The sequence below is a fragment of the Lethenteron reissneri genome, unplaced genomic scaffold (assembly GCF_015708825.2).
Source record: "Lethenteron reissneri isolate LAM-NWPU_2019-01 unplaced genomic scaffold, ASM1570882v1 scaffold_158, whole genome shotgun sequence".
Taxonomy (NCBI): Eukaryota; Metazoa; Chordata; class Hyperoartia; order Petromyzontiformes; family Petromyzontidae; genus Lethenteron; species Lethenteron reissneri.
This window is the reverse complement of record NW_026891311.1, coordinates 14766-39727: the sequence shown is the minus strand read 5'-3', so window position 1 is coordinate 39727 and position 24962 is coordinate 14766. Positions and strand designations below refer to the sequence as shown.

The 24962-nt window shown below is 56.7% G+C and overlaps 1 protein-coding gene across 4 annotated transcripts in view; it reads right to left on the bottom strand.

Annotated features, from left to right (window-relative positions):
- Positions 1 to 4325: 4325 nt before the first annotated feature.
- Positions 4326 to 24962, bottom strand: part of LOC133362692 (chromosome-associated kinesin KIF4-like) — a 35374-nt gene continuing 14737 nt past the window's right edge. For 2 of the 4 annotated variants that reach the window (XM_061581611.1, XM_061581612.1), the window contains exons 8-12: positions 18642 to 18869; positions 10963 to 11079; positions 8746 to 8973; positions 8009 to 8125; positions 4326 to 7090 (exon numbers count right to left, since the gene is read on the bottom strand). In XM_061581611.1, coding sequence (XP_061437595.1) covers positions 6968 to 7090; positions 8009 to 8125; positions 8746 to 8973; positions 10963 to 11079; positions 18642 to 18869 — 813 coding nt within the window. In that variant the 3' untranslated portion in view covers positions 4326 to 6967. The remainder of the gene's footprint in view (positions 7091 to 8008; positions 8126 to 8745; positions 8974 to 10962; positions 11080 to 18641; positions 18870 to 24962) is intronic. The other 2 variants (XM_061581614.1, XM_061581613.1) reach the window with 2 other exon arrangements.

Here is a 24962-nt window from a genome sequence, read left to right as displayed (position 1 = left end):
CTTCATCCACAGCTCCCTCCTTCATCCACAGCTCTCTCCTTCATCCACAGCTCCCTCCTTCACCCATAGCTCTCTCCTTCATCTACAGCTATCGCTTTCATCCACAGCTCTCTCCTTCATCCACAGCTCCCTCCTTCATCCACAGCTCCCTCCTTCATCCACAGCTCCCTCCTTCATCCACAGCTCTCTCCTTCATCCACAGCTCCCTCCTTCATCCACAGCTCTCTCCTTCAACAGCTCCCTCCTTCATCCACAGCTCTCTCCTTCACCCACAGCTCTCTCCTTCACCCACAGCTCCTTCACCCACAGCTCCCTCCTTCATCCACAGCTCCCTCCTTCATCCACAGCTCTCTCCTTCATCCACAGCTCTGTCCTTCATCCACAACTCTCTCCTTCATCCACAGCTCTCTCCTTCATCCACAGCTCCCTCTTTCACCCACAGCTCCCTCCTTCATCCACAGTTCCCTCCTTCATCCACAGCTCCCTCCATCCACAGCTCCCTCCTTCATCCACAGCTCTCTCCTTCACCCACAGCTCCCTCCTTCATCTACAGCTCTCTCCTTCATCCACAGCTCTCTCCTTCATCCACAGCTCCCTCCTTCATCCACAGCTCCCTCCTTCATCCACAGCTCTCTCCTTCATCCACAGCTCTCTCCTTCATCCACAGCTCCCTCCTTCATCCACAGCTCTCTCCTTCATCCACAGCTCTCTCCTTCATCCACAGCTCTCGCCTTCATCCACAGCTCCCTCCTTCATCCACAGCTCTCTCCTTCATCCACAGCTCTCTCCTTCACCCACAGCTCTCTCCTTCATCCACAGCTCTCTCCTTCATCCACAGCTCCCTCCTTCATCCACAGCTCTCTCCTTCACCCACAGCTCTCTCCTTCATCCACAGCTCCCTCCTTCATCCACAGCTCTCTCCTTCATCCACAACTCTCTCCTTCATCCACATCTCTCTCCTTCATCCACAGCTCTCTCCTTCATCCACAGCTCTCTCCTTCATCCACATCTCTCTCCTTCATCCACAGCTCCCTCCTTCATTCACAGCTCCCTCCTTCATCCACAGCTCTCTCCTTCATCCACAGCTCTCTCTTTCATCCACAGCTCCCTCCTTCATCTACAGCTCTCTCCTTCATCCACAGCTCCCTCCTTCATCCACAGCTCTCTCCTTCATCCACAGCTCTCTCCTTCACCCACAGCTCTCTCCTTCATACACAGCTCTCTCATTCATCCACAGCTCTCTCCTTCACCCACAGCTCTCTCCTTCACCCACAGCTCCTTCATCCACAGCTCTCTCCTTCATCCACAGCTCCCTCCTTCATCCACAGCTCCCTCCTTCATCCACAGCTCTCTCATTCATCCACAGCTCTCTCCTTCACCCACAGCTCTCTCCTTCACCCACAGCTCCTTCACCCACAGCTCCCTCCTTCATCCACAGCTCCCTCCTTCATCCACAGCTCTCTCCTTAATCCACAGCTCTGTCCTTCATCCACAACTCTCTCCTTCATCCACAGCTCCCTCTTTCACCCACAGCTCCCTCTTTCACCCACAGCTCTCTCCTTCATCCACAGCTCTCTCCTTCACCCACAGCTTCCTCCTTCATCTACAGCTCTCTCCTTCATCCACAGCTCTCTCCTTCATCCACAGCTCCCTCCTTCATCCACAGCTCTCTCCTTCATCCACAGCTCCCTCCTTCATCCACAGCTCCCTCCTTCATCCACAGCTCCCTCCTTCATCCACAGCTCTCTCCTTCATCCACAGCTCTCTCCTTCATCCACAGCTCTCTCCTTCATCCACAGCTCCCTCCTTCATCCACAGCTCTCTCCTTCATCCACAGCTCTCTCCTTCATCCACAGCTCTCTCCTTCAACCACAGCTCTCTCCTTCATCCACAGCTCCCTTCTTCATCCACAGCTCCCTCCTTTATCCACAGCTCTCTCCTTCATCCACAACTCTCTCCTTCATCCACATCTCTCTCCTTCATCCACAGCTCTCTCCTTCATCCACATCTCTCTCCTTCATCCACAGCTCCCTCCTTCATTCACAGCTCTCTCTTTCATCCACAGCTCCCTCCTTCATCTACAGCTCTCTCCTTCATCCACAGCTCTCTCCTTCATCCACAGCTCCCTCCTTCATCCACAGCTCCCTCCTTCATCCACAGCTCTCTCATTCATCCACAGCTCTCTCCTTCACCCACAGCTCTCTTCTTCACCCACAGCTCCTTCACCCACAGCTCCCTCCTTCATCCACAGCTCCCTCCTTCATCCACAGCTCTCTCCTTCATCCACAGCTCTGTCCTTCATCCACAACTCTCTCCTTCATCCACAGCTCTCTCCTTCATCCACAGCTCCCTCTTTCACCCACAGCTCCCTCCTTCATTCACAGCTCTCTCCTTCACCCACAGCTCCCTCCCATCCACAGCTCTCTCCTTCATCCACAGCTCTCTCCTTCACCCACAGTTCCCTCCTTCATCCACAGCTCTCTCCTTCATCCACAGCTCCCTCCATCCACAGCTCCCTCCTTCATCCACAGCTCTCTCCTTCATCCACAGCTCCCTCCTTTCCCCACAGCTCCCTCCTTCATCCACAGCTCCCTCCTTTCCCCACAGCTCTCTCCTTCATCCACAGCTCCCTCCTTCACCCACAGCTCCCTCCTTCATCCACAGCTCCCTCCTTCATCCACAGCTCCCTCCTTCATTCACAGCTCCCTCCTTCATCCACAGCTCCCTCCTTCATCTACAACTCTCTCCTTCATCCACAGCTCTCTCCTTCACCCACAGCTCTCTCCTTCATCCACAGCTCTCTCCTTCATCCACAGCTCCCTCCTTCATCCACAGCTCCCTCCTTCATCCACAGCTCCCTCCTTCATTCACAGCTCCCTCCTTCATCCACAGCTCCCTCCTTCATCTACAACTCTCTCCTTCATCCACAGCTCTCTCCTTCACCCACAGCTCTCTCCTTCATCCACAGCTCTCTCCTTCATCCACAGCTCCCTCCTTCATCCACAGCTCCCTCCTTCATCCACAGCTCTCTCATTCATCCACAGCTCTCTCCTTCACCCACAGCTCTCTCCTTCACCCACAGCTCCTTCACCCACAGCTCCCTCCTTCATCCACAGCTCCCTCCTTCATCCACAGCTCTCTCCTTCATCCACAGCTCTGTCCTTCATCCACAGCTCCCTCCTTCATCCACAGCTCTCTCCTTCATCCACAGCTCTGTCCTTCATCCACAGCTCCCTCCTTCATCCACAGCTCCCTCCTTCATCCACAGCTCCCTCCTTCATTCACAGCTCCCTCCTTCATCCACAGCTCCCTCCTTCATCTACAACTCTCTCCTTCATCCACAGCTCTCTCCTTCACCCACAGCTCTCTCCTTCATCCACAGCTCTCTCCTTCATCCACAGCTCCCTCCTTCATCCACAGCTCCCTCCTTCATCCACAGCTCTCTCATTCATCCACAGCTCTCTCCTTCACCCACAGCTCTCTCCTTCACCCACAGCTCCTTCACCCACAGCTCCCTCCTTCATCCACAGCTCCCTCCTTCATCCACAGCTCTCTCCTTCATCCACAGCTCTGTCCTTCATCCACAGCTCCCTCCTTCATCCACAGCTCTCTCCTTCATCCACAGCTCTGTCCTTCATCCACAACTCTCTCCTTCATCCACAGCTCTCTCCTTCATCCACAGCTCCCTCTTTCACCCACAGCTCCCTCCTTCATCCACAGCTCTCTCCTTCACCCACAGCTCCCTCCCATCCACAGCTCTCTCCTTCATCCACATCTCCCTCCTTCATCCACAGCTCCCTCCATCCACAGCTCCCTCCATCCGCAGCTCCCTCCTTCATCCACAGCTCCCTCCTTCATCCACAGCTCCCTCCTTCATCCACAGCTCCCTCCTTCATCCACAGCTCTCTCCTTCACCCACAGCTCCCTCCTTCACCCACAGCTCCCTCCTTCATCCACAGCTCTCTCCTTCACCCACAGCTCTCTCCTTCACCCACAGCTCCCTCCTTCACCCACAGCTCTCTCCATCCACAGCTCCCTCCTTCATCCACAGCTCCCTCCTTCACCCACAGCTCTCTCCTTCATCCACAGCTCCCTCCATCATCCACAGCTCCCTCCTTCATCCACAGCTCCCTCCATCATCCACAGCTCCCTCCTTCATCCACAGCTCCTTCCTTCATCCACAGCTTCCCTCCTTCATCCACAGCTCTCTCCTTCACCCACAGCTCTCTCCTTCACCCACAGCTCCTTCACCCACAGCTCTCTCCTTCATCCACAGCTCTCTCCTTCATCCACAGCTCTCTAATAAAATTTCAATCAACCGAAAAAACTTATAAAAATGTTTATTCAACAATCACGACAACGGTCCGATAACAGAGGGTTTTTGCGTTGTGTTAGATCGCGTGAATATATAAATGTTGTGTTGTTAAACCCGCCACCACACGACACAGCTAACGAGAGGAAGGGTTGTCACGAACAAAACGTCAATTCGTCACTAGTACAGCAACTGGCGAGACGTCACGGCAAATGTTGTGGCTTGTAGTGTGGTGTAGTAGTGTATAGTGTAGTGTAGTAGTGTATAGTGTAGTGTAGTAGTGTATAGTGTAGTAGTGTATAGTGTAGTGTAGTAGTACAGCACTAGTGTATAGTGTCGTGTGTACACTATACACTAGTGCTGTACTAGTACACTACACTATACTACATACTACACACTACACACTACATACTACACACTACATACTACACACTACACTACACTATACACTACACACTACACTACACACTACACTATACACTACACTATACACTACACACTACACTACACTACACACTCCACACTACACTACACTCTACACTACACTATATACTACACTATACACTACACTACACTATACACTACACTATACACTACACACTACACTAGACTGATGTGGTTTTGCTCTGCAACACAACCGCTGTGCGCTGTGCTCGTGACGACCTGGCCCCCTTCTGTTCACACGACACTCACGTTTCCTGGGTGGCTGTGGCGGGTGGTGGCGGGTTTAACGACACATTCATCTACTTACACGATCTAACACCCCCCACACACCCCCCCCCCCCCCCCCCAAAAAAAAAAACAACCTCAATTACGGATGACATTGGTAGCGAAAGCGTCTGTGTTAAAATGACAATAGGTACATTCATACTTAGAGACACACACATCATTGAAGAGACACACCCAACGCAACCACACACACAACGCACCACACACACACACACACAACGCACCACACACACACAACGCACCACACACACACAACGCACAGACACCGCACCACACACACAGCACACACACACCGCACCACACACACAACACACACACACCGCACCACACACACAACACACACACACCACGCAACCACATCGCACCACCCACACACAACACACACACAACGCAACCACACACACAACGCACCACACACATGACACACGCATCACACACACACACGCTAGACACTCCACACACAGCACACAACACACAGACACACACACACACAATAGACACACCACACCACACACCACACACGCACTACACACCTGGACAATCTTGCCTGCTGGTAAAATCCGTCACGGGTGGCTGAACCGTGGAACTCAAAATCCATCCGAACCGGCTCAGTGCATTCACCAAAATCATCATCATCGTCACACAACCATCAAGTCGACGGACATACACACACACACAGAGACAGACACACACACACAGAGACAGACACACACACACAGAGACAGACACACACACACAGAGACAGACACACACACACAGAGACAGACACACACACACAGAGACAGACACACACAAAGATACACACACACACACACAGAGACACACACAGAGAGACAGACACACACACACAGAGACACACACACACACACAGAGACACACACACACACACAGAGACAGACACACACAGAGAGACAGACACACACACAGAGACAGACACACACAAAGATACACACACACACAGAGACAGACACACACAAAGATACACACAGAGACAGACACACACAGAGACAGACGCACACAGAGATACACACACACATAGACACACACACACACAGACAGACAGACACATTCACACACAGACAGACACATTCACACACAGACAGACACACACAGAGAGACAGACACACACACAAAGAGACAGACACACACACAGTGCGACGTTGACCACCACCATCACCACCGCCACCGCTTGCTGAGTCAACTCAACTAAGCAGCAGCAGCAGCAAGCATCGTCATCGTCGTACGAACCATTACCAACAACAGCCACAACAAAGTTCTCGCAAATTTCGATGTAAAGCTTTCGTGACTGCTATACAGGGGATCTTTGTCTTTTGCGTGCACCTAGCCTGGCACAGTGGGGGGCACAGCTGGTGCATCGGGTGGTCGTCTCGGTCAGTCAACCCGTGGCACCAGCTGGGTCTGCCCCATGACCTCCTGCACCTAGCCTGGCACAGTTGGTGCATAAGCCGGTCATCTCGGTCAGTCGACCCGTGGCACCCGCTGGGTCTGCCCCGTGACCTCCTGCACCTAGCCTGGCACAGTTGGTGCATAAGCCGGTCATCTCGGTCAGTCGACCCGTGGCACCAGCTGGGTCTGCCCCGTGACCTCCTGCACCTAGCCTGGCACAGCTGGTGCATCAGCCAGTCATCTCAGTCGACCCGTGGCACCTGCTGGGTCTGCCACGTGACCTCCTGCACCTAGCCTGGCACAGGTGGTGCATCGGCCAGTCATCTCAGTCGACCCGTGGCACCAGCTGGGTCTGCCCCGTGACCTCCTGCACCTAGCCTGGCACAGCTGGTGCATCAGCCAGTCATCTCAGTCGACCCGTGGCACCAGCTGGGTCTGCCCCGTGACCTCCTGCCGGCGAGGGGCGTTCGACACGTCACATGATGGCCTTAACGTGCACCTAGCCTGGCACAAGCGTCGTCACTGCCACTTAGTGGCGAACGGCGGCTCGTCCCTCTTGAAGGAGTCGTCCCTCTTGAAGGAGGAGGAGTCGTCCGACAAGGAGGAGGAGGTCTCCAGTTTCTCCGACGACACCTCGACTCCCTGGGCACACGGCGTGGGTTCAGATTCACCGTGACGAGTTTCACCACCACCCCTACTACCACTACCACCACCACCACCACCCCTACTACCACTACCACCACCACCCCTACTACCACTACCACCACCACCCCCACTACCACCACCACCCCTACTACCACTACCACCACCACCCCCACTACCACCACCACCCCCACTACCACCACCACCCCCACTACCACCACCACCCCCACTACCACCACCACCCCTACTACCACCACCACCCCTACTACCACCACCACCCCCACTACCACTACCACCACTACTACCACCACCACCCCTACTACCACAACCACCACCCCTACTACCACTACCACCCCCACTACCACTACCACCACTACTACCACCACCACCCCTACTACCACAACCACCACCCCTACTACCACAACCACCACCACTACCACCACCACCCCTACTACCACAACCACCCCTACTACCACCACCACCACCACTACTACCACCACCACCCCCACTACCACTACCACCCCTACTACCACCACCACCCCCACTACCACCACCACCCCCACTACCACCACCACCCCCACTACCACCACCACCACCACCACTACCACCACCACCCCCACTACCACCACCACCCCTACTACCACTACCACCACCACCCCCACTACCACCACCACCCCCACTACCACCACCACCCCCACTACCACCACCACCCCCACTACCACTACCACCCCTACTACCACCACTACCACCCCTACTACCACAACCACCCCTACTACCACTACCACCCCTATCACCACAACCACCACCACTACCACAACCACCACCACCACCACCCCTACTACCACAGCTCCACCCCCAGCAACCAGCTCCACCCCCAGCCTCCAGCTGCACCCCCAGCTGCACCTGCACCGGCCTCACCGCGTGGCTGCGGTTCGTGCATTTGTCGTGCTCGCAGCCGCAGCGCTGCTCCGAGCACTTCACGCCAGCCCGCTGACAGCCGCACTGCCGCGTGGCACAGCGTCCGGTACAGCGACACTGCACAGCACAGAGACACCACCACCACAACCACGCTTAGTAGCAGCAGTAGTAGTAGCAGCAGTAGTAGCAGCAGTAGTAGCAGTAGTAGCAGCAGTAGCAGCAGTAGTAGCAGCAGTAGCAGCAGCAGCAGTAGTAGTAGCAGCAGTAGTAGCAGTAGCAGCAGCAGTAGTAGTAGTAGCATCAGTAGTAGTAGTATCAGCAGCAGTAGTATCAGCAGCAGTTGTAGTAGCAGCAGCAACAGTAGTAGCAGCAACAGTAGTAGTATCAGCAGCAGTTGTAGTAGCAGCAGTATCAGCAGCAGTTGTAGCACGTGTACTGTACGTGCGTGTACATGCGTGTACATGACTGTATGTGCGTGTACGCGCGTGACTGTACGCGCGTGTACGTGACTGTACGCGACTGTACGCGCGTGTACGTGACTGTACGCGCGTGTACGTGACTGTACGCGCGTGCGTGTACGTGACTGTACGCGCGTGCGTGTACATGACTGTACGCACGTGCGTGTACATGACTGTACGCACGTGCGTGTACATGACTGTACGCACGTGACTGTACGTGTGCGTGCGTGTACGTGACTGTACGTGAGTGTACGTGACTGTGCGTGTGCGTGCGCTCACCCTGGAGGCCGTAGCGTTCTTGCTGCGTCGCTGCAGCGCGGGTCTGGCTGCCACCCCCGGCACTGCGCCGCCACTTGGCTTCGGCCGCCAGTCTGCGTCCTCCACCGCCGCCGCCGACGCCGACGGACCCTCCGAATCGGACGTCTCCGACTCGGAGATGATTTGCGACAGGGTCACGAGGGCTCGCGTGCGGGCAGAAGGACGACGTGGCTTGGCCGTGGACGACTTCTGCTGGGTCGCGAACAAAAGGCGGAGGTCACACACCCCTACTACCACCACCACCCCTACTACCACCACCACCCCTACTACCACCACCACCCCTACTACCACCACCACCCCTACTACTGTAGTAAGTATTTAGGAGGCTTGACGACAGGGTCGGAGGCACACTTATTTATTACACCAACTTGTGCACAGTAACGGGTACACACAGTACTTAAGGGGGTATCGTCCCCTTCACTTGGCTACAGGGATACACAACATCTAACCCCGCTAACCTACGCCCAAGTCCTCCACTACGGAGCTAGGGGAGGCTATCTATCCCAGCCCTGGTCAAGCTGGGATCCCGGCACCCTGAGTCTCCAGACCGGCTCGTCAGTCTGGGCTCTCGGGGCCACGCCACCGGCTTGCCCTGGTCGGCCCTGATAAGGACAGCGAGCCAGGGGAGCTCTGGGGCCTATTCTAGCTGGTCTTCCGTCTTCGCTGGTTAAAGCTGATCTCGACCTCGAGCCCTCCGGCTCACCACCTTTTATAGGACTCGGCCCCCGAGAGGGGCCCGTGGGGGATGCAGGTGCGGACGTCGGTGTGAGCACCTCCCCTGTGTACGGCCCTAACCCCGCCCCTTGTGTTTGTTAGCCATCCGTGGCCATGCACAATTACACCTCTACATCCGTGGCCATGCACAATTACACCTCTACACTACCACCACCACCCCTACTACCACCACCACCCCTACTACCACCACCACCCCTACTACCACCACCACCCCTACTACCACTACCACCCCTACAACCACGACCACCCCTACTACCACCCCTACTACCACAACCACCACCCCTACTACCACTACCACCCCTACTACCACCACCACCCCCACTACCACCACCACCCCCACTACCACAACCACCACCACTACCACCACCACCACCACCACTACCACCACCACCCCTACTACCACTACCACCACCACTACCACCACCACCACCACTACCACCCCTACTACCACCACCACCCCCACTACCACTACCACCCCCACTACCACCACCACCCCCACTACCACCACCACCCCCACTACCACCACCACCCCTACTACCACCACCACCCCTACTACCACCCCCACCCCTACTACCACCACCACCCCTACTACCACTACCACCCCTACTACCACTACCACCCCTACTACCACCACCACCCCTACTACCACCACCACCCCTACTACCACTACCACCCCTACTACCACTACCACCCCTACTACCACCACCACCCCTACTACCACAACCACCCCTACTACCACCACCACCCCTACTACCACCCCTACTACCACCACCACCCCTACTACCACAACCACCCCTACTACCACTACCACCCCTACTACCACTACCACCCCTACTACCACTACCACCCCTACTACCACCACCACACCTACTACCACCACCACACCTACTACCACCACCACACCTACTACCACCACCACCCCTACTACCACCACCACCCCTACTACCACTACCACCCCCACTACCACTACCACCCCTACTACCACAACCACCCCTACTACCACTACCACCCCTACTACCACCACCACCACCCCTACTACCACTACCACCCCTACTACCACCACCACCACCCCTACTACCACCACCACCACCCCTACTACCACTACCACCCCTACTACCACCACCACCACCCCTACTACCACTACCACCCCTACCACCACCACCACCCCTACTACCACAACCACCCCTACCACCACTACCACCCCTATCACCACAACCACCCCTACCACCACTACCACCCCTATCACCACAACCACCACCACTACCACAACCACCACCACCACCACCCCTACTACCACAGCTCCACCCCCAGCAACCAGCTGCACCTGCAGCTGCACCCCCATCTCCACCCCCAGCAACCAGCTCCACCCCCAGCCTCCAGCTGCATCTGCAGCTGCACCTGCAGCTGCACCCCCAGCTGCACCTCCAGCTGCACCGGCCTCACCGCGTGGCTGCGGTTCGTGCACTTGTCGTGCTCACAGCCGCAGCGCTGCGCCGAGCACTCCACGCCAGCCCGCTGACAGCCGCACTGCCGCGTGGCACAGCGCCCGTTGCAGCGACACTACACAGCACAGAGACACCACCACCACAACCACGCTTAGTAGTAGCAGTAGTAGCAGCAGTAGCAGCAGTAGCAGCAGTAGTAGTAGTAGTAGCAGCAGTAGTAGCAGCAGTAGTAGCAGTAGTAGCAGCAGTAGTAGTAGTAGCAGTAATAGCAGCAGTAGTAGTAGCAGCAGTAGTAGCAGCAGTAGTAGCAGTAGTAGCAGCAGTAGTAGCATCAGTAGTAGCAGTAGTAGCAGCAGCAGTAGTGTAGAGGTGTAATTGCGCATGGCTACGAAAGGTGTCGTGTGATTATGCATGGCCACGGATGGCCAACAAACACAAAGGGCGGGGTTACGGCCGTACACAGGGGTGGCGCTCGCACCGACGTCCGCATGTACATCCCCCACGGGCCCCCCCTTTGGGCAAGTCCTATAAAAGGTGATGAGCCGAAAGGCTCGGGAGTCGGGACTCAGCTTTAACCAGAGAAGAACGAAGACCTGCTAGTATAGGCCCCGGAGCTCCCCTGGCTCGCTGTCCTTCTAAGGGCCGACCAGGGCAAGCCGGTGGCGTGGCCCCGAGAGCCCAGACGAAGCTGGTCTGGTGACTCAGGGAGCCGGGATCCCAGCTTAACCAAGCTGGGACAGATAGCCTCCCCTAGTCCCGTAGTGGAGGAGTTGGTATAGGTTAGAGGGGTTAGCTGTCGAGAAATCCCTGTAGCCAAGTGACCTGTACAACTGTGTTGGTGTAATAAATAAGTGTGCCTCCGATCCTGTCGTCAAGCCTCCATATATACTTACTACATCTGGGGTCAGAAGTAAACGTCCAACGATGGACACACGAGGGACGACACGTACCAGGGAGTCGGAGATGGAAGACGCCGCGGCCGAGTCTCCACCAGTGGTGGCCGTGGTCGAGTCGGAGCAGCCGGGGCCGAGTGCGCCCGCGCCGCTACGATGGGAGGAGGGGGATGCGTCGGCCGAAGGACTCCGGCTGGCCCACTCCCGCCTGGCGGACCTGTTTTACGCCGCGGCCGCCGCGTTGGAGGAGATCACGCGGCTGGGGGCTGGAGGAGCAGCGCGGGTCGACGACGGCAGCCGGCGCGGGGCGACGTTTCCCGCCACCCCGACGCGGCTCGCGGTCAAATTTCCCGCCATCTCTACAGTACGAGCGGAGGGCGGGGCCGGCCCGCGTCACGTGTCTGCTGAGCGCCAAGCACAAGCCGTGACATCATCAACGCCGGCCGGCGTGTCAACATCAGAGCGACCGGCGATGCCATGTGCACGGCCCGCCCACACTGTATCATCGGCGGGGAGCGACGGAGAGCGTTCTGCGGCCACGGACGCCGCCTTACAACAGCGTCTGCCGCCTCTTAAAGAATTTGTCGGCGCTGACGGAGACTGGGGCGGCTTCAAGAGGCGGTTCATCGCTCATCAAGAGATGGCGAACTGGTCGGACGCCGAGGCTCTACGCGCGCTGCCAGCGATGCTGGACAACGACGCCCTGGCTACCCTCACCTCGGCGCCGAGGGCAAAGCGCGCCACTCTACACCTGGCGTTGCAGCTGCTGTCAGCCGTCTATGGGCCGCCTTCGGACTGCAGGCAGCTGTTCCACGATCGGAGTCGGGGCGCCAACGAGTCACCCCTGGCCTTCCGGACGGCTCTCCTGGCTCTGGCGAAGGCTGCTTTCCCAAGGATGGACGAGGAAGGAGTGGATGCCATGGTGGCTGAGAAGCTGCTGCTACTCGCTGACGAGCTGGACGTCAACGTCCTGGCTCAGGACGACGCGGAGATGTCGTCCCTGCTGGTCGCGCGCCACATCCACGGGGGCTTGCGGTCCCTGCGTCGGAAGGCGGCAAAGGGGGCGGCCGGCCATGCCATGGCGACCACCGCCCTCCCATCGGAGGAGGTCTGCGGGGTGGAGCGGCGAGGGGAATGGAGATCGGCGGCACCGCAGGCTCGGAATGGACCGAGCCGCCAGGAGCAGCCCAGGTCATCTGGGGCGCTCACACGCTGCTACAACTGTGGCCTGCAAGGCCACGTTGCGTCAGGATGCCGGGCTCCCCGTCAGCGCGGGGCGACACCTCGTCAGGACGCCACGCCGTCTCCTCCCAAGCTCCAGCAGAGAAATACGGCGAGTCGCGGCACCTCACACGTTTGGCCCACGCACACATCCGACACACACTCACGCGCTCAACTAAACAGGGCTCCAAATTCCCCGTCCGTCGCGCGCGATTGTTCGGTAATGCGGCGAGCGCTCCAACCGGGTCAGTGGTCGGAGCTCGCCCATCGTGTCGTTGCTGCGTCGGCGGGATCATCGGTCGTCGTCGGTCACATTGATGGGGTAGAGGTGCGGATTTTAATTGACACAGGGGCATCGGCGACCATTATATCTGATTTAATTTATAACATCCTTCCCGTTCAAAGTCGTCCCTTGCTCCCTGTTGACGTGCCGTGCTATGCCGCTAACGGGGGCTCTCTGGGCATTATTGGCCAAATCCGCGCCACTATCTGCATTGGGGACATTAAATTATCCGGCCCTGTTTTGGTTTCCTCCTCACTCGCGGTTCCGTGCCTGTTGGGGACGGATTTTCTGGCCAAAATGCCCATCCGTATCCTTATTGACCAAGGGTGCATTGAGCTCCCATCGGGCCGACGCGTTACATTTCTGTCTTCCCCCACCACGGAGCGTCGGGCGTTTGCCACCGTGCAGGCGCTCGTCACAAAAACTGTGCGCGTGCCTCCGGGGGCTCAGATGCTCGTCCCTCTTAGGTTGCGTCGGCCGTTTGATGCAGGGGTTGCGGATCGGGGGGTCTTGTTGGGTCCATCTCGGGCCGGGGTCAATGGACCCGATTTGCTCGCGGCTCAGACTATGGTGAGAGGGGATGGGGACCCCTTCATTGCAGTCCTTAATGTGGGATCGCGAACGGCCGTGGTTCCTCAAGGGACCGTGCTTGCACACGCAACGCCGGTGCCCTATGAGGAACCACTCGTGGGTCAGGTATCCACCGATCCTCCGTCGCGACCGCATTCGGACTGTGATGACGGATGGCTGGATGCGCTTTGCGCGGGTTCAGTGGACCTGTCTGACTCGCAGCGCGCGCAGCTGCGAGTTCTCCTGAGCGAATTTGCTGACGTTTTTAGTCAACACAAATTTGATATTGGTTGTACAAAATTGCTGCGACACCATATTGACACGGGTGACACCGCGCCAATCCGCCAAAATCCCTTTCGGTTGAGTCCCGCCGAAAAGGATCATGTCAAATCGGCTGTTGATGACATGCTAGCCGCCGATATCATTTCCCCTTCCAACAGCCCGTGGGGCGCGCCGATCGTTTTGGTGAAAAAACACGACGGCTCACTGAGATTGTGTTGACTTTCGGCGTCTCAACAAAATCTCTGTGGCAGATGCGTACCCGCTTCCTCGGATGGATGAGTCGCTCGACGCCTTGGCCGGTGCGCGATTCTTTTCCACCCTTGATTTGCTATCTGGATTCTGGCAGCTTCCTCTGGATGACGAATCGAAACCTAAGACTGCTTTTCGTACACCGCAGGGCCTCTTCCAATTTAACCGCTTGCCGATGGGTTTACATTCTGCGCCGGCAACTTTTCAGCGGTTAATGGAATTGGTCTTGGCAGGTTTGCAATGGGATTCCTGTTTGATTTACTTAGACGATGTCATCGTCTTTAGCAAATCCTTCGAGGAACACCTCCAGAGGTTGCGTGCTGTTTTTCTCAAAATGCGGGCTGCCAATTTGAAATTTAAACCACAGAAGTGCCATTTACTCCGCGAATCGGTGCGATATTTGGGTCACATTGTTGGGCGCTCGGGGATATCCACTGATCCCGCCAAAACGGAATGCGTCGGCTCCTGGCCGACTCCCACCTCTGTGGGAGAGGTCAGGAGTTTCATTGGGTTCGCGTCGTATTATCGGCGATTTGTGGCTGACTTCGCTACGATTGCGAAACCATTGCATGCCTTGACGTCCAAGGGAGTCAGGTTTCATTGGGGGCCGGAGGAGGAGGCTGCTTTTCGCGCCCTCAGAAATGCTTTGGTGGGAGCTCCGCCGTTGAATTACCCGGATTTTTCACAACCCTTCTTGCTCGATACAGATGCAAGTAACACGGGCATCGGGGGCGTGCTGTCCCAGCTCATTGGGGGCGTAGAGCATGTGGTGGCTTACGGTAGTCGGGTACTGTCTCCAGCCGAACAGCGGTACTGCGTTACCCGTCGGGAATTATTGGCGATTGTTTATTTCATTCAGCAGTACCGCCCGTATCTGTACGGTCGGCGGTTCACCGTCCGTACAGATCATGCGGCCCTACAATACGCCCTGCGGGTTCAACAACCATCGGGCCAGTTGTCTCGATGGTTGGAGATTCTCCAAGACTATGACTTTGTCACCACATATCGTAAGGGTCTCCGCCACACGAACGCTGACGCCCTGTCGCGATTGCCACCCACTTCAGAGTGCGCGTGCCTCTTGGGTTCGGGGCGTTGTAGGCCTCCGAACGTCACCACCGAGTCGGTCCTCGTGGCCGCTGCCGATGCACCTTCGGTTTCGGGTCCTATTGAGCAAGAAGGGAGGGATTCGTTGCTGGGGTTGTCGGTCGCGGAATGGGGTCGCCTCCAAATGGAGGACACCTCCCTCCTCGCTCTGCGCCGTCGCGCCGGGGGGGTTGGCCAGGGGGTGGAAAACGTTGACTCGTGGGGGTTGTTCCAGGGACTTTTAATGCACTGGGATGGTAAAACCCGGCGCCAGCGGCTCGTGGTGCCTGCTGCTTTAAGGGGTAAGGTGGTATGGGCTGTTCATGAGCGGCTTCTGCACTTGGGGATTCATAAGACCTTTGCCACGCTCCAGCTAGATTTCTTCTGGCCGGGCATGGAAAAGGACGTGGGGGATCTCTTGGGGTCATGCACGCAATGCGCGCAGAGGAAGCCACCTGCTAGGGGGTCCAACCCTCCGCTGCAGTCCATAAAAGTTTCCCGGGTTAACGAGCTCGTCGCTCTGGACATACTTGGCCCATTTCCCGCTACGCCCAGGGGCAATAGGTATTTACTAACGGGGGTTGAATACTTCACGAGATGACCTATGGCCTGGCCCCTGGCGAACCAGTCGGCAGCAGCCATCGCGGAGGCCTTTGTCCAGGGCTATGTCCTCGACAAGGGTGCTCCGGAACGGCTGCTTACTGACCAGGGTAGGAATTTTTCTGGTAAACTCCTACGTGAGGTGTGCGACCTCTTGGGTACGGAGAAGGTTCGGACCTCTCCGTATCACCCACAAACTGACGGGATGGTGGAACGGCTGCATCGGATCATCACGTCCATGCTGTCCCAGCAGGTGTCGGTATCCCAGACGGATTGGGACCTCCGCATAGCCGGTGTGTTGCAGGCCTACAGAATGGCTCCTCATGCGGCCACCGGATTTTCCCCTTTCTTTTTAATGTATGGGCGCAAAGTTAACCCCCCTGTGGCGACCCAGCTGAAGCTCTCGGCGCTCCCGGCGAAGTCTAATTTGTCCGAACACGTTAAATTTAACATCGCTCAATTGTCTGAGGCGCGGGAAGCGGCCGTGCAAAATTCTGAACTCCGCCAGAAGGCGAGCGAGAGGCTTCGGTTGGGGCGGGTGCAGGTGGTCAAATGGGAACCAGGGGACAGGGCGTGGTTGCACTGTCCTCAGGTGCCGCTGGCAACCTCGTCGAAATTGGTACGGCCGTGGCGGGGGCCAGTGGAGGTCGTGCAGGTTTTGCGGCCGCAATGTGTTCGCGTCAAATGGGGGAGGCGCCGGTGGTATGTGCACCCCTCAAGGTTAAAACCATTTGTCGCGCCGCCCCGTGGTTCACACACACACACGCATGGCCAAACGTGTGAGGGTGTCGCCGACTCCCCGTCGTCGCTGCACTCGCCTAACCTGACGCCAACTGTTCCATCCCCAGGTGAAACAGGAGTGACGGGCCCACGCCCACCAACCCCTCCCGGTGGGGTCGGGGGTCACTCGGCAGCGACGCCTGACTCTCTGGCACCCGGACCGTCAACAACCTTCACTGAGCGTGCCAGGACGGGCCCTTGTGACGGGCCCGCCGCGAGAACGCGCGCCAAAACGCGCAGACTGTTGTGAGGTCGGCCGTTGGGGGGCCTTGCGGACAATGGAGAGGGTGTTGTGAGGTCGGCCGTTGGGGGGCCTTGCGGACAATGGAAAGGGTGTTGTGAGGTCGGCCGTTGGGGGGCCTTGCGGACAATGGGAGGGGTGGCGTCCGGAGTGTATATATATGTTGGTTTTGGGGTGCTTATTCAGGGAGGGCGCGTCGGGATATTTTTTTTTCCTCTCTCTCTCTCTCTCTTCCTCTTGTTGTTCTGTTAAGGTTCTCTTGTTCTTGTTAGAAATAATTTACGCGAGGCACACACACGGGGGTTTGTGAGGGATACACCTTTATTCAGATTTTTTTTGCAGCCAGGGACGGCTGCGAGCTGTACAGGGGGGGGTGATGTAGAGGTGTAATTGCGCATGGCTACGAAAGGTGTCGTGTGATTATGCATGGCCACGGATGGCCAACAAACACAAAGGGCGGGGTTACGGCCGTACACAGGGGTGGCGCTCGCACCGACGTCCGCATGTACATCCCCCACGGGCCCCCCCTTGGGGGCAAGTCCTATAAAAGGTGATGAGCCGAAAGGCTCGGGAGTCGGGACTCAGCTTTAACCAGAGAAGAACGAAGACCTGCTAGTATAGGCCCCGGAGCTCCCCTGGCTCGCTGTCCTTCTAAGGGCCGACCAGGGCAAGCCGGTGGCGTGGCCCCGAGAGCCCAGACGAAGCTGGTCTGGTGACTCAGGGAGCCGGGATCCCAGCTTAACCAAGCTGGGACAGATAGCCTCCCCTAGTCCCGTAGTGGAGGAGTTGGTATAGGTTAGAGGGGTTAGCTGTCGAGAAATCCCTGTAGCCAAGTGACCTGTACAACTGTGTTGGTGTAATAAATAAGTGTGCCTCCGATCCTGTCGTCAAGCCTCCATATATACTTACTACAGTAGCATCAGTAGTAGCAGTAGTAGCAGCAGCAGCAGCAGCAGCAGTAGTAGTAGTATCAGCAGCAGTTGTAGTAGCAGCAGCAGCAGTAGTAGCAGCAACAGTAGTAGTATCAGCAGCAGTTGAAGTAGCAGCAGTATCAGCAGCAGTTGTAGCACGTGTACTGTACGTGCGTGTACATGCGTGACTGTACGTGCGTGTACATGACTGTACGTGCGTGTACGCGCGTGACTGTACGTGCATGTACATGACTGTACGCACGTGCGTGTACATGACTGTACGCACGTGACTGTACGTGCGTGTACATGCGTGTACGTGACTGTACGTGCGTGTACGCGCGTGACTGTACGCGCGTATACGTGACTGTACGCGCGTGTACGTGACTGTACGTGCGTGTACGTGACTGTACGTGAGTGTACGTGCGTGTACATGACTGTACGCACGTGCGTGTACATGACTGTACGCACGTGCGTGTACATGACTGTACGCACGTGACTGTACGTGTGCGTGCGTGTACGTGACTGTACGTGAGTGTACGTGACTGTGCGTGTGCGTGCGCTCACCCTGGAGGCCGTAGTGTTCTTGCTGCGTCGCTGCAGCGCGGGTCTGGCTGCCACCCCCGGCACTGCGCCGCCACTTCGCTGCGGCCGCCAGTCTGCGTCCTCCACCGCCGCCGCCGACGCCGACGGACCCTTTGAATCGGACGTCTCCGACTCTGAGATGATTTGCGACAGGGTCACGAGGGGTCGCGTGCGGGCAGAAGGACGACGTGGCTTGGTCGTGGACGACTTCTGCTGGGTCGCGAACAAAAGGCGGAGGTCACACACCCCGCCGTGTAGCCTCGAACGGTGTAGGCGCAAGTGCTGCTAGTCGCCGCCACCACCACTACCACTACAACTGCCTCCACCACCTCCATTACAACCACCACCACCACCACCGTCCCTACTACCTTCACTACAACTACCACCACCACCACCACCACCACCACCGTCCCTACTACCTCCACCACCACCGTCTCTACAACCGCCACCACCACCACCACTGTCCCTACTACCTCCACCACCACCGTCTCTACAACCGCCACCACCACCGTCCCTACTACCTCCACCACCACCTCCACAACCACCACCACCACCACCTCCACCTCCGTCCCTACAACCTCCACTACAACCACCACCACCGCCGTCCCTACCACATCCTCCACCTCCACCACCTCCACCACCACCACCACCTCAACCACCACCACCGCCGTCCCTACTACCACCACCACCACCACAACCGCCTCCACCACCACCTCCACCACCACCACCACTTCCACCACCGTCCCTACAACCTCCACTACAACCACCACCACCGCCGTCCATACTACCTCCACCACCACCGTCCCTACTACGTCCACCTCCACCACCACCTCCACCACCACCTCCACCTCCACCACCACCATCTCCACCACCACCTCCACCACCACCTCCGCCACCATCACGCACTCACACGTGAGTGTACGTGTGAGTGCGTGAGTGAGTGTACGTGTGAGTGAGTGAGTGTCTGTGTGCATGAGTGAGTGTACGTGTGAGTGAGTGTACTTGTGTGTGAGTGAGTGTCTGTGTGAGTGAGTGAGTGTCTGTGTGAGTGAGTGAGTGTACGTGTGAGTGAGTGTGTGAGTGAGTGTCTGTGTGAGTGAGTGAGTGTCTGTGTGAGTGAGTGAGTGTACGTGTGAGTGAGTGTACGTGTGAGTGAGTGAGTGTACGAGTGTGAGTGAGTGTATGTATGTATGTATGTGTGAGTGAGTGTCTGTGTGAGTGAGTGTATGTATGTGTGAGTGAGTGAGTGTACGAGTGTGAGTGAGTGTATGTATGTCTGTGTGTGTGAGTGAGTGTACGAGTGTGTGAGTGAGTGAGTGTATGTATGTGTGAGTGAGTGAGTGTATGTATGTGTGAGTGAGTGAGTGTACGAGTGTGAGTGAGTGTATGTATGTGTGAGTGAGTGAGTGTACGTGTGAGTGAGTGAGTGTGAGTGAGTGAGTGTATGTGTGAGTGAGTGTGAGTGCGTGTACGTGAGTGTATGTATGTGTGAGTGAGTGAGTGTCTGTGTGAGTCAGTGAGTGTGAGTGAGTGAGTGTACGAGTGTGAGTGAGTGTATGTATGTGTGAGTGAGTGAGTGTACGAGTGTGAGTGAGTGTATGTATGTCTGTGTGTGTGAGTGAGTGTACGAGTGTGTGAGTGAGTGAGTGTATGTATGTGTGAGTGAGTGAGTGTATGTATGTGTGAGTGAGTGAGTGTACGAGTGTGAGTGAGTGTATGTATGTGTGAGTGAGTGAGTGTACGTGTGAGTGAGTGAGTGTGAGTGAGTGAGTGTATGTGTGAGTGAGTGTGAGTGCGTGTACGTGAGTGTATGTATGTGTGAGTGAGTGAGTGTCTGTGTGAGTCAGTGAGTGTGAGTGAGTGAGTGTACGAGTGTGAGTGAGTGTATGTATGTGTGAGTGAGTGAGTGTACGTGTGAGTGAGTGAGTGTGAGTGAGTGAGTGTATGTGTGAGTGAGTGTGAGTGCGTGTACGTGAGTGTATGTATGTGTGAGTGAGTGAGTGTCTGTGTGAGTGAGTGAGTGTGAGTGAGTGTACGAGTGTGAGTGAGTGTATTTATGTCTGTGTGCGTGAGTGAGTGTACGTGTGAGTGAGTCTGTGAGTGTACGTGTGAGTGCGTGAGTGTCCGTGTGCGTGAGTGTATGTATGTATGTGTGAGTGAGTGAGTGTCTGTGTGAGTGAGTGTATGTATGTGTGAGTGAGTGAGTGTACGAGTGTGAGTGAGTGTATGTGTAATGCGGGCGCGGGCGACCTCCCGGATGTGACGTCACGGAGAGGTGGAGTTAGGTGACGTGGGAGCAAGGTTAAGGTTCTTAAGGGAGGAGACCGGAAGAGGAAGGGAGAACGAGTGGGACTGGACCAGAGTAAGGCCACGTGGGCAAAGCCAGAAGGGGTGGCAGCAGCGGCCAGCGGTGGCCAGCTAAGGGAGCAGCCAGCGGAGCTGCGAGAGAAGACAGCGGTGGGGCTGCTGGAGAGAAGGCGGACGAGGAGCTGCGGGGAACACAGCCGGCGAGGCTGTGTGTGAGGGAGAGGCTACGAGAGCGACGAGAGGAGAGAGAGAGGCTGAGAGAACGACGAGAGGAGAAACTGCAGGAGAGCAGTATCAGTGTCGGTATAGAAGTCTTATAGAAGGACAGCCGTGTGGGTTGCGAGAGAAGAACCGAATAAAGGACACCAAGCCAGACTTCGTGGTCGAGTCCTTTATTACATTGGTGTCGGAAGTGCAACGGCATGTCGAAACAAGTGAGAAAGAAAAATGTTCCAGCGCCAGCATCGGCTTCTTCGTCCGAAGACGAAGACTTCCCTCCAAACATGGATCCTGCCGGGGTGGTGGAGGAGAGCCCTGCTGAAACGAGTGCGGGGACGGGAGTTGAAGATGTAGCCACAGTGTCAGGGCCGCCGACAACATCAGACGCTGATCTGCGATGGCTGCAGGTGGCGGAGCAACTGGAGACTCTCAAGGACGCCCTGGGCCAATTGTGTCATCTCGTCACCCCAAGGACGGCGACGGAGAGAGCGGAGAGTGCTCCACAGGCCGCCACGGTATCTTCACTCCCGGCGCCATTGGCCACGCGGCAGGAGGCCGCCATCTTGCGCGTTCCGCGGCGGGAAACCGCCATCTTGACCACGCCGCGGTTCGACGCCATTTTGAATTTGCCTCCGGAGGAACCATCGGCGGAGGGCGGAGTAAAGCGAAGTCGGAGTCGCCATCTCACCACGGTCAAAGAATTCGCCATTGGGGGCGACTGGAGCGCTTTCGCCTGCAGATTTTTGGCGGCGGTCCGTTCTGCGAGATGGACCGATGCTGAGGCCTTAGAAGTGTTGCCGACTCTTCTGGACGACGAATCTGTTCGTTTTTTTCGCTCCATTAAGGCCGAGAAGAAGAGGACATTATACGGAGTTTTTCAAGAAATGGCCGACGCCTACGAGCCACCTGACGACGCGCATCAGCGATTCGCTCAACGACAACGAGCGCCCGAGGAGTCGCCTGTGGCGTACAGGGGTGCAGTGCTTGATTTGGCTATGGCCGCGTATCCAGATACAACACCTGACCTGCTCGAGCCGTCGCGGGATCTTGGGATTCCCATGCCGGTGTGCGGGCATGAGAAGCTCACCTCCCGGGCGGCGGCGAAATGTCTGGATGCACAATTCAACCTACGACGATGGAAACAAGTCGCGGCGTGGACAGGGGGGCCCGTCGCAGAGGGTGGCGCTCTGGGTTGGGACCCTACGAAGTCGGTATACGTGGCATCTGTTGACATTCCACCTGGTTCACAGATGCTTATTCCCCTGCGGTATCGGAAGCCCCTGCCTGGTCGGCTGGGAGCGGTTGGGATCTTGTTGTCACCTTCAGCCTCGATAACGGCCGGGTTGGCGCTGGTCGGAGCGCAGACCATCGTCCGGCCAGATCAATTACCGTTTTTGCAGGTGCTCAATGCGGGTACTGAAAATGTTTGCGTCCCAGCCGGCACGGTTGTGGCACATGCCACCACGGCATTTACGGCTCACGATTGTTCGCATAGCCAGGGAGTGGTTGCTGGTGTTTCCGAGCCTGTGGCTTCGGATGACCGCTGGATTGCTAGCTTATGTGACGGAAATTCTTCCCTGTCTGTGGATCAACGGGGTGCGCTTCATAAATTGTTATTGACGTATTCCGATGTGTTCAGCTCCAATGATTTGGATTTGGGACGCACCTCGTTGCTTCACCATCACATTGATACAGGCGACGCTGCCCCTATTCGGTTGAATTCGCACCGAATGAGTCCCGCCGAGCGAGAACACGTTCGGGGGGCAGTGGAGGATATGTTGGCTGCGGATATTATATCGCCGTCGAACAGCCCATGGGGCGCGCCTGTGGTTTTGGTTAAGAAAAAGGATGGCAAATTGCGATTCTGTGTTGACTTTCGAAAATTGAATAAGATATCGGTGGCAGATGCGTATCCCCTGCCGCGTATGGACGACTCCCTCGACGCATTGTCGGGGGCTAAGTATTTCTCTACACTGGACCTCTCTTCGGGATTTTGGCAGCTTCCCCTTGACGAGCCCTCACGGGAGAAGACCGCATTCCGTACGCCGCAGGGGTTGTTTCAATTTAACTGCCTTCCGATGGGGCTGAATGCGGCCCCTGCCACATTTCAAAGGCTCATGGAGCTCGTTTTGACGGGGTTGCAGTGGGAGACATGTCTCATATATTTGGACGATATTATCGTCTTCAGCCGCACATTTGATGAACATTTAAGGCGGCTGGAGACGGTGTTCGCGAGGATGCGCTCCGCGAACTTGAAATTTAAACCAAAGAAATGTCACCTACTGCAACGGTCCGTCCGTTATTTGGGGCACATCGTGAGTGCTGAGGGGGTGTCTACGGACCCGGAAAAAACGGCGTGCGTCCGAGATTGGCCAACTCCGGTCACCGTGGGGGATGTACGTCGCTTTCTGGGATTTGCCTCGTATTATCGAAGATTTGTACCGAATTTTGCGACCATCGCGAGGCCCTTGCACCTCCTTACGGGTAAGGGACGTAAGTTTGCGTGGGGACCGCCAGAAGAGGCGGCCTTTCAGAGTCTGCGTAATCTGTTGGCTACCGCCCCAACATTGGATTATCCGGATTTCAATCAACCGTTCATTCTTGATACGGATGCGAGCGACACAGGTATTGGCGCGGTGTTGTCTCAGTCTAAAGGGAGTGTAGAGCGCGTCGTTGCGTATGGTAGCCGGGTCTTGTCGCCCGCGGAAACCCGCTACTGTGTCACTCGCAGGGAACTCCTAGCCGTTGTTTTTTTCCTACGTCAGTTTCGACCGTACCTGTACGGCCGTTCCTTTATCGTACGTACGGATCATGCGGCCTTGCAATATGCCCTTAAAATGGATCAACCTTCCGGCCAGCTGTCGCGTTGGTTGGACACGCTACAAGAATTTTCATTTCAAATTCACCATCGTAAAGGGGTGCGCCATGCGAACGCAGACGCACTTTCTAGATTGCCGCAGCGCTCCCCTTGCAAATGTGCGTCGGGGACGCAGAGATGTGCGCCCGGCCTACCCCCCCCTCAGCCGGTGGTATTGGCTGTGGAGAAGTCGGATGCTCCTGTGGAACCGGGGCCGACTGATGGGGTTTTGAATCTGCCACGGTCTGTTTGGATAAGGGAGCAAATGATGGATGAGTCGTTAGTGTCCTTGCGGAAGCGATCCAAAGTGGAGATTGGGGGTCCGGTTACGGAGGGTGCGCCGGAAACCGCGGTCCGAGATGGTCTGCTTATGTGGAGGGAAAGTCTCCAGGAACACTGGCGTCTAGTAGTGCCTGCGTCCCTACGATACGAGTTGATTAGAACTCTCCATTGTGACACGCTATTACATCTGGGTGTGCAGAAGACCCTGTTGACGTTGCAACGTCATTATTTTTGGCACGGCATGGCGACGGATGTCGTGGGGCACGTCCGCGCGTGCCCTGACTGTGCCCGGCGTAAGCCACCTAAACATCCTTATGTGCCACCCTTACAGTCAATTCAGGTGTCTCGGGTCAATGAATTGGTGGCACTGGACATTTTGGGACCTTTCCCACCTTCGGCGAGGGGTATTAAATATTTGCTGGTCGGGGTTGAGTACCTCTCCCGTTGGCCGATGGCCTGGCCGTTGCCCGACCAATCGGCCGCGGCCATTACCGACGCCTTTTTGTTCGGATATGTTATGGACAAGGGTGCGCCGGAGAGACTCCTTACGGATCAGGGCCGAAATTTTTCTTCTAAATTATTGGCGGAAGTATGCGCGGGCCTAGGGACTAAGAAGGTCCGGACATCCCCATACCATC